This window comes from Sinocyclocheilus anshuiensis, unplaced genomic scaffold (assembly GCF_001515605.1).
Source record: "Sinocyclocheilus anshuiensis isolate Anshui unplaced genomic scaffold, SAMN03320099.WGS_v1.1 scaffold882, whole genome shotgun sequence".
NCBI lineage: Eukaryota > Metazoa > Chordata > Actinopteri > Cypriniformes > Cyprinidae > Sinocyclocheilus > Sinocyclocheilus anshuiensis.
The window spans coordinates 676,273-687,028 of NW_015540910.1; the positions used below are offsets into that span (position 1 = coordinate 676,273).

Here is a 10,756-nt window from a genome sequence, read left to right on the forward strand (position 1 = left end):
TTTTTTTTTTTTTCAAGAGCAAAAAGATTTGGCTGAGGGCAAAATCTCATCACGTTATATTTTATATAACTTTAATGCTGTATATCAGAGTGCTGCCTTTGTACATTTGACTGAATTGCCTAATAACTTTTATGATGGTTGTTGTTGTTTATTAAACATTATTATTCTATAATTGTATTAATAATAGTACTTGGTATTCAGAAACGGTGTGTGTTCATGATGGTGATTTTAGTTACTCGTGTGATAATGCTCATATAATTATATAAAGACAATTCTATTCCATCCATCTATTCTCCAAACCGCTTATACTCTGTAGGGTCGCAGGGATGGAGCCTATTTCAGAGTCTCAGGCCACAGGCTCACGACACCCTTGACAGATGGCCAATCAATTCTATTAATTCAATTCTATCCTAAAATTAATTCTAATGCCAAAAGCTACAAAAATATCAAATAGTATAAACATGAATTCATATTAGTTTCAGAAACAAGAAGCACAGATTGGGGGCTTTGCTTCTTCATTTCTGAAGTCTACCAGGCAAAACCGGTGATAGTAGAGGGGTGGAGGACACCCTATAACAACCCTGTGATTGTTACACAATTCCAAGATATCTTCTCTTCTGCCTCCCTGCCTCACTTTTGCAGCTGCCTTGTATAATTCCAACAAACTTATTTTTGTGGCTCCGTGGCTCCCCTCCAAAAACCAAAAGCACCTCCCACGCAATACATTGCCTTTTCGCCTCCTTTTTTGCCAATCTTTGTTTTGTTTTGCGGTGAAAGCAACGAAAATCCCTCTCTACGAAAATAGTTTTGTCACTTGCATTGTTAAACTCCTCTTACAAAAAAAACAAAGAAATTCTGTAGAAACTCTTTCAGAAAACAAAAGTTGCATGTTTCGGTGTTGATGTGCATCTGTTTTTCCCTCTAGTTCTATATACAGACCCAGTGATAGCCGCTATGCCTGAGGCTCAGAGAAACAAACCTCCCTGTCTGGAATCATTACAAAGTCATCATAGTCGAGTTCTTAAGACCATTAATAGGTCATTTTCTTGGAAACAGAATGCTCCTTTATGGATTACGATCCAACCAGACCACCCGCATGACCCAGATTTACACATTTGGACTTTTCCACACATGCCACATGAATAAAACAGAATATTTACTGTTTTACGAGTCATCACAGCAATGTACTGTTCCATGAATTAGACATAACATGAAAAACACATGACAAATCTAACTATACAAGAATGCCAGACTGCCATCCAACTATTCCAGAATGGCATTTTGGAATTACAACCGTTCCAGTACTAACACAAGTATAAACGTGAAATCCGATTCCTTTTAAATGCATATTTCTGGTCTTATTGTGTATTTTGACATCATTCCAAAATGTGCACGTCATTCCAAACTGAAAATGTTTGTCTTGGTAATCTTATTCAAAATGTGATCCGCATCTTTCATTCTTGCCAATTTATTTTTTCCAGTTTATTTTTGAACCCCCCACTGCCATCCAGCCACCTGCTTTTTTTAGATCAGGCAAGTAGGCAGGTTTTGGCATATATTCCCATGCTATAAAATTGCATCTTGAAACAATCAACCGCTTTGTCGCACTGTAATTCATTAAAGTGATCATGTATCTCCATCAGATCCACAAGAAATAGTAGATCATTGGGATGGTAATTTTAGCGTACTGTATTCGGGACATTATCAATTCTAACCTCAGATACTATTTAGAACAGATAGCATGCAAAATGAGAAGTAGGGATTGTGTGCACTTACATCAGGATTAGAGAGTTTACTGATATCAGGATACAGATAATAAGTAATTCCAGTTGCAGCTCCTGGCAGAGTCACTCCTCTGATGAAAAGGATGAACAGCATTAAGTAGGGGAACGTAGCTGTGAAGTACACAACCTGCAAAACAATGACAAACAACACATAAATATCATGTTAGTTGACTTTTCTAAAATATTCCAGTGTTACATACATAAAAGAGATTCCCATAGACTAGCAGACACATGAAGAAAATCATAGACAATTAGCTATTAGGGCATTAGCTATTAGCCGCTTAGCCACATTCTAAGCAACCACTCAAAATACCTTAGCAACATCCACAATGCCACTCTGAACATCAGTGGATTACCTAATACTGGGAAATTCCAACATCGCAGTGGCACATTTTTCACAGCCTCCATGTACATTTTCTTCGGAAAATATTTTGTTACTTATAATGTTCTATTTTGTTTAATTCGTATGTAGACATTGCTAGTTGATATTTTGCATTTATGAGGTTCAAACTAGAATTTCTGAGGAAAATAAGTGAGTGGGGCTTGAACGTACAAAACTAATCGCTATTATGATAAGGTGTTGTGGGCGGTTGCTAGTATGTTGCTATACAGTTGCTAAGGTATGATGAATGCATCACTGATAGCACACATATTGCAGAGATGTCTATTTGATGATTGTGTTTTTGTGTGGCATCTGCAATAAGTCTTTAAAATGTTCTCTGACTAAAGTTAAATAAACATTTAGAAAACAACCTAGGCTCTTTGGGAAAACCTACCAATGGTGACATTTCTGAAAAATGATGTTACCTGCATGTCCAGTAAATGGTGCTAAAATAAGGTGACCAGACGTGCCACTTCCCGGGAACAGAGCAGACGACTCCTTATGCTTTCGAATCGCTCTCACGGTACTTTGATGTCATACAATGATCGATCTGCGCAGCACAAACGGTCAAAAACTGCCTATTTTAGGCAATATAGAAATCCTGGGCAGAACGTGTCCCCGGGGAAGTGGCACGTCTGGTCACCTTATGCTAAAAGCATGTTCAGTTTTATCTGAAAAAAGATGAACATGCAACTGGCAAAATTTTAGTACATTGGTTGTTGCGATGAGTGGTGCTAAAATGTTAATAGTGTTTGAAAATAGCATACTCCCCTAAGTCTAACTGATAATGTTAACAAAAGCAAACCTGAGATAAAAAAGTAATTTATGACGCAACCTTGTCATTTTAGCTTCTACATCTTTTAAACTTTTATTATGATTCATGTTTCATGGGAATTTTACCAGCTTTACCAGGTGAGCTACTGAGCAAGTTTACTACATCAGAAAAGCCATATATGTGATGCACATCATGCAAATCATGCACTATGGTAAAAAAAATATTTTGAGATCAAATCATAGCATTGTGGAAGGAATTGTGTAAAAAATGTTACTACAGTATGTGCTTTGTTGCTGCTAGTTGTTTGCTAAGCTGTTAAGGTTTTTTTGTTGTTGTTTAGCATGCTGCTACGCAGGTGCAACTGTAGGTTGTTCTAGGTGGTTTCTTGAGTGTTTATGCAGCTGTTGAGGTGTTCTGGACTGGTTTTAGTGTGATACTACATTGTTGGATGGTGTGTGTGGTTGCAATGCTGTTGCTAAAATGTTTTGAATGACTGTTAGCATGCTTGGTTGCAAGTGTGTTGATTGGGAATTGCAAGGTGGTTGCTAGTGTGTTATGGATGGTTGCTCAAAAAAGTACAAAGATTCCAGTCCCTAACTATGGCTCAGGTCCTTCAGTGTAAGTCTATGGGTTTTTAGTGTTTGTTTATGATGAAGTACAATTATGCCATTGTTTACACTTGATTATTTCACTGGCAGACTGATGTGCATGAGTATCAGCTGACCTTGCCTGAGGTCTTGACTCCTTTAAAGATGCAAAAATAACAGATGACCCAAGCCAAAAGAAGACACATGGCTAGATCAGCATTTACACTCCCCAGACCACCACTGTTCGCCACCCGCACCATACGATGACTGAGGGTACACAAAAAACCACACAAATATTATAAACAACACTTTTTTTTTAGCTCCATGCATGTCAAGTCTCAAAGTCTTAGATTTCTAGTTTTAGGATAAACCTAGGCCCAGAAACCCAAATATACCAATGCTAGATACAGATGTATCTTTGCTGTTATTTAGTTTTGTGGGCGTTAGTTTAGGAAACTGCACAAACTATAAACATATTGTTTTCATTGAGTTCACTGGCTCTGTGGTTCAGCCCAGATTTCTCAATATCCCATGTCTGCCTGATGAAACATTAAAAGTATTTGTCTCACAGATGTTGGATGTTTTTCATTTTTCTTCCCACCCTTTTAAGGGTAGGGGTTATCTCACTCATAGTCCAAGACTTGGAAGAGAACTAACCCTAAAGTATGTGAGCTTTCTGACATTACCAAATCCTTTCGTAAGTAGCTGACTGACAGTAAAGCAAGTTCCGTGTTGTTAAAATGGGAAATATGCAGGTGTTTTTATAAGGAGCTATTGCTGCCTGACACTGTATGACTGTAACCTGTAACATAATGTAATTATAGGAATTTGGAAATAAACTATATATATATATATATATGTGTGTGTGTGTGTGTATATGTGGAAGCCTGTTTCTGCCCCAGAGTAAAAAAAGAAAAGAAAAAAGGTAACTGTGACTTCTTGTAATTGTGTCGTTATTCCTTGTAATTTCAACTTTATATCTCACAATTATAACTTTATTGATTATAATTGCGACTTTGGTTCTGGTATTTGCAACTTTATATGTCACAATTGCAACTCTTTTTTCACATTAGCTCATTTATTTCATTGCATTCTCAATTTTATTTCTCGTAATTCTGAGTGTATCTTATAACTGCAAATGTATTTCTAACTGTGACTTTATTTTTTTATTGTAATTGCGACTTTATTCCTTGTTGCAATTGGAACTTTATATTTCACAGCTACAACTTTATTTCTCAGAATTGTGACTTTAGTTCTTGCAATTGTGACTATTTCTTGTAATGGTGGCTTTATATCTCACAGTTGCAACTTTATTTCTCATAACGTGCCTTCATTTCTTGTAATTGTGACTTTGTTATATGTTTTTTTTTTTTTTTGCAACAGCACTTTTAATTCTCATTGCAACTTTATTTCCTGTAATTGTGAGTGTAAATTGCATTTCTCATAAACTGTGACTTTATTTCTTGTAACTCCAACTTATATCTCACAATCACAACTTTATTTCAGGTGATTGAGACTTTATTTCTCATGACTCTGACTATTTTTATTTCATAATTGTGACTTTACTGCTTGCAGTTACAATACTTCATATCTTACAATGTGACCTTGTATCTCACAATTCCAACTTTATTTTTTTTTTTAAATGTTCAGTATCTTTCAATGTGACTTCATATCTCCTAACTGCAGCAACCAAACTTTTATTTCTCGGAATTGCAAATTAAAATTATTAATTAAACAGTATCTCACAATCTGATTTTATGTTTTACTTTGAACTTTATCTCACAATGAACTATTTTATTTTTATGCTGGTGCAAAAACCGGGAAAAAAAAGTCTGATCATTTAGAAAGGTGCTAATTCCCCTCAACAAATCACACATAAGTAGCCTAATATTCATTTCTGTAGCACAAACGTTGCAGGATGAGCTACAAACCAAAAGTAAAAACAACTAAGCTGTGCCACTGGGCGAGTCTGAAATTGCCTGACAGGTATTCAGTGTCTTGAGCTTATATGAATTACATAATACATTAAACCACACCTGTGTTCCAATAATTGTCACAGGAAGTCCAAGGTAGAGTACTCCAAAAAGAGTTGAATAGATAAAACAGAGCCCAGGCCAGGACCACAATGTAATATATATTCAGATAAATCACTATAACTTGGGAGGCAACACCTACAACTGTGGACAAAAACCACACTGTGTGAGAAATGCCACCTGTGCAAAATAATACACAAAGCACAGTACAATTAATTCCAGCAATTCAATACATGGACTTTTATGAAAGCATAAGTCACCTTCAAACATGGGGCAGATTTTTCTCCAAGCAGTGATGCCCCCTTCACTGGTGTATTGACCTAATGCCGTCTCAAGGAAGAATACTGGGATTCCACAAAAGAAGAGGAAGATGAAATAAGGGATGAAGAAAACACCTGGAGAGGCCATAACAAAAATGAGTTATTAGTCATAATCTAGGGTGAACATCTTGTTTCCATTATCTTTAAGGGTTGTAAAAGAACAGAGCAATAACATATCATTAAATAAGCAATGTAATACCGTAGCTTCTTTTGATCACATTTGAATAAGGAGCTTGAGGGTAAACGGTAGCAAACACATTAACTTAACTGTTATGGTTTACACGATTCATTTGTAAAGAAATATAACTTGTGCTTACTTATTTTAATAAGTATATATATGAAGAGTTCATTTGCAAACACAGATAACTCCGTTTTTAACAGTTTTCAAAAATCATGTTTTTGCATTGTGCATTCCAATTAATCTCAGTCAGTTGGGTTATTTTGATTAAGTAAAAATAACAACAACAAAAAATACAGCTAACTAACACAATAAAACACAATAAAAACATGATAACATAATAAAAAAACATGATTTTTCAGAATTAAAAAAAAACGTAGTTATCTGTTTTTGCAAAGAAACTCTTTGTGTGTGTGTATATGTATATATATATATATATATATATATGAATTAGCTGAGAGAAGCTCTGAGTTTGCAGAGCTGCAAAATAGTGCAAATAGTGCCTAAAACATAAAAATAAAAAACTATACAACAAATATAATAATATTTAAAGCACAAATGGGTTAGATGAGTTCCCTGCCCAAGTTTAATTTATTGGCATTGAGATTTGAATAAACCCCTAAGCCTAAGTACGAGCAATTGTAAAAGTAAGCACTCAAAAAAAACTAAAAAAACACGTGCTTGAAAGAAACTCTTTGTGTGTGTGTATATGTATATATATATATATATATATATGAATTAGCTGAGAGAAGCTCTGAGTTTGCAGAGCTGCAAAATAGTGCAAATAGTGCCTAAAACATAAAAATAAAAAACTATACAACAAATATAATAATATTTAAAGCACAAATGGGTTAGATGAGTTCCCTGCCCAAGTTTAATTTATTGGCATTGAGATTTGAATAAACCCCTAAGCCTAAGTACGAGCAATTGTAAAAGTAAGCACTCAAAAAAAACTAAAAAAACACGTGCTTGGGGGAAGAGAGCCGTGATGTGTAAGAAAAATTAGTTCTGAGCATTGCAGAAGAACATAGTGGTCTATTGATTAAGTTAAAAACCATGGGCTTCCGTTCTGATGTGCTGAATCTTAAAGGGGTCATATGATGTGATTTCAATTTTTCCTTTCTCTTTGGAGTGTTACAAGCTCTTGGTGCATAAAGAAGATCTGTAAAGTTGCAAAGACTAAAGTCTCAAATCCAGAGAGCTATTCTTTATAAATGTTAAGAGTCAACCACGCCTACCTAAAATGTTCTTTTTAGCAGCATCATATGACCCCTTTAAAGGTCAAATCCATCTCTCTGTGCACAGCTTTAAAACGCCCCAGGCTTATTGCCTCTTTCTTTCTTTCTTTCTTTCAATGTTACACTTCTTCTTCAGCAGTCCTGCTTTCCAACCCTCTCTCTATGACAAACTTTTACTTACCGCCTCCATTTTTGTAGCACAGGTAAGGGAAGCGCCACACGTTCCCCAGGCCGATGATCTCTCCAGCCATGGACAGCAGGAACTCAGTCTTGTTGGCCCATTTCTCCCTGGCCTCGGGTCTTTTTTCAGCGCTCCCTTTCTGGCCATCTGTCTCCATAGCTTCCCCATCAGCAATGCCTCCATCTCTACTCTCGTCCATGACCTTTATCTATCTATATGTGCCTGTCTGTGAGCATTCAGTTTATTACAATTTGTCCTATTAAAAGTCCATCAGCATGCAGAACAATAAGTCTGCATTTGTGGACAAGTTCTTGCAAAGAATTCTGTTTTTTGTTTTAATTTCAGTCAAATTAATGCATCAAATATACTTAAATTCAGTAAAATAACTTTAACATTTAGTGTAAAATGTGTAAGTCTCCTCCAAACAAACTGTTTGTCAAGAAATAGCAGTTAATGAATGTTTACATGAAATTATTAAATTAATTGCATACCCCAAAGAGAAATTATACATACCAAGAAACAGTTCACAAATGTATAATAATTAAAAATCTGGACAAAAATGTCCTTGGACTTACCCAAGTTTGTGGCCAGCTCTCTCACATGCGTGTGCAGAGCATCCGTGCAGAGTGCAGTGTTCTTGAGTGAGCAGATCGTGGTAAGTGGGAGAGGGCGTGACATATGGGGTGTCATGTAGCGCTACAATCTTAGAAGAATTTGTTTTGCCTATGTCACAAAAAGAGGTAAATCCGGACCTGCATGGAGCGCTACAATCTTAGAACATTTACATGTAGTCATTTAGCAGACGCTTTTATCCAAAGCGACTTACAAATGAGGACAATAAAAGCAGTCAAAACTAACAAAAGAGCAACAATATATAAGTGCAAATGACAAGTCTCGGTTAGCCTAACGCAGTACACGTAGCAAGGTGTATATATTATACACACACACACAAACAAAGAAAAACAAGTAGATCGAATAGAAAAAATAGAAAGCTAGTTTTGTTTTGTTTTTTTTAAATAAAGAATAAAAAATAAAAAAAAAAGATAAATATAGATAAAGTAGAATTAAAATAGAATAGAACGTGTTAGAGTTAGAGGGTCAAATAAAGGTGGAACTTAGAGGTGTTTGTGTTTGTAACCATTATAAAAGTAATAATATTGTAATTTAAAAAATATAATCAATATAATTACAGTGTTCATTGGATTGGTCAAAACAAAAACTAAAAATCATTCATTCATCATAATTCATCTTAAAGGGGTCATATTATGCGATTTCAAGTTTTCCTTTCTCTTTGGAGTGTTAAAGGCTGATTGTGCATAGATAAGATCCCTGAAGTTGCAAAGACTACAGTCTCAAAACCAAAGAGATATTCTTTATCAAAGTTAAGACTCTGCCACGCCCCCCTAAAACGTCTCGTTCTAACACGCCCCCACATATCTACCTCACTATGTGGCAATATTAGCATAATGCGGCCCAAATGTTCACGCAAAGAAAGAAGGCGTGGTTTCAGTAACCGCAGTTAGTGTTGAAGCAGCCATGTCAGGGAGACGCTGTGTGTTTCTAGGTGAAAGCAAAAGCACTTTATTTGGCCTTCCGAAAGTAGATGCATTTAGGAATCTTTAAGATTACTTACAACAGAACAGCAATGCTTTTTCTTGCAGGACCCTGTACGTTATAATACTAAATTAGTTTCAATCGTTTAATCACCACCACAGTGTCTTGTCTCCATTGGCAACACGCACGATTTGTGTCGATTGCAAGTGACTTTGTAATTTAGTTTATTTTTTCTTGTCTTCACCACCTGGCTACTGTTGTAAAATGTTGAGAGATTCAAACAAAAAGTAATCAATAAATAGAACAAAATAAAAAAAATAAAAGACTGCAAGTGACGTCGCTAGCGGAAGTGCAAGTGTCTGAGAATGCACGTCTGAGAGTGCAAGTGCAAGGCTGCAGCCAGACCCTCTTGGATGCGGCGGCCATTAGCAAGCCGACACTGCCGCATCCCCGCCGGAATCGGCCCGACACTAAAGTGCACAGCGCCGGACATGGCCCGGATTCATTTTTAATATCTACTTTACTGTTCACTAATCCTTCATTTAAAATTGATACGCAGCCAAAACGTTTACTTTCATTTCCATTATATATAATTTTAAACATAAATAACACAACCTAACACATCTATAAACGTAGATTATGATAAATGCAATTTTAAAGTCCATTTTAAAGAACTCACTTGATCAAGTTGGCACGAAGATAATTTATTTACAAAACTATGCAATTACAGCCAAAAAACAAAAACAAACAAAAAACCACAACAACAAAGGTTGTTATACAGAAAGTGCATAGCTATAAAACATCACATTTTGCAAAATTACCCTTGCATTTACTTATACTTGCATTATAACATTTAATAAGTATAAACATTAAACACTCAGGTACACTCTAAAAAATGCTGGGTTGTTTCAACCCAACTTTGGGTCAAATATGGATTTTTTAGAGTGTAACATAGTTACCTACCTAACATGAAGTAGCAATGGCAAATAGGCTACTTCTAAAGCATATATTAACATTAGTTGATGTTAATTTCAGCATTTACTAATACATTATTAAAAACAAAAGTTGTATCAGTTAACATTATTTAATGGATATGAGCTAACATGAACTAACAAAGAACAGTTTTTTATTATTAACAAACAGTGACAAAGATTAAAACTGTAACAAATGTATCACTCATTTTTAGTTTGTTCATTTCAACATTTACTAAATGTTAAATAATGATACCTTATTGTAAGCATTTTTAACAACACATTGGTAAATGGCAACGTTTTGAAATTAAACACATTTTGTACTTTTGTCTAATCTAATCATTTACAACTATTACCATGGATATTTTTTGAGTAAAACAATGATTACTGTTCCTTGGTTGTTGCTCATTTTCAAATCGCTCAGGATTTATGGTTGTGGTGTTGTAACTGTGTCTTTTGGCATCTTAATCCAGTGATATTATTGTTTTTGTGAGCTTTCATTTCTGCACCTGTAAACAGCAAAAAATATACTATACTTAATAATATACTTAATTAAATTAAATATACAGTATATGTTCTACCTGTTGTTTGACAGACTATTTACAGCACTAACTGCAATGACAGCACAATAAGTGGCTGTGCCCAGCATTATTAATATTTAGTGTGTAGCATGCTAATTAAAGAGAGTTCACCCAAAAAATGAAAATAATTTAGTCCCCTTCATATTGTCCATACCTGACAAACTTGTTGGTG

The 10,756-nt window shown here is 35.3% G+C and overlaps 1 protein-coding gene across 1 annotated transcript in view; it reads right to left on the reverse strand.

Moving 5' to 3' along the window:
• LOC107689251 (sodium- and chloride-dependent betaine transporter-like) overlaps positions 1 to 8,126 on the reverse strand; it is a 16,156-nt gene extending 8,030 nt beyond the window's left edge. The window contains exons 1-7 of the mRNA XM_016487192.1: positions 8,054 to 8,126; positions 7,479 to 7,704; positions 5,822 to 5,956; positions 5,565 to 5,705; positions 5,439 to 5,451; positions 3,666 to 3,795; positions 1,777 to 1,911 (exon numbers count right to left, since the gene is read on the reverse strand). Coding sequence (XP_016342678.1) covers positions 1,777 to 1,911; positions 3,666 to 3,795; positions 5,439 to 5,451; positions 5,565 to 5,705; positions 5,822 to 5,956; positions 7,479 to 7,677 — 753 coding nt within the window. The 5' untranslated portion in view covers positions 7,678 to 7,704; positions 8,054 to 8,126. The remainder of the gene's footprint in view (positions 1 to 1,776; positions 1,912 to 3,665; positions 3,796 to 5,438; positions 5,452 to 5,564; positions 5,706 to 5,821; positions 5,957 to 7,478; positions 7,705 to 8,053) is intronic.
• Between the last annotated feature and the right edge of the window lie 2,630 nt (positions 8,127 to 10,756).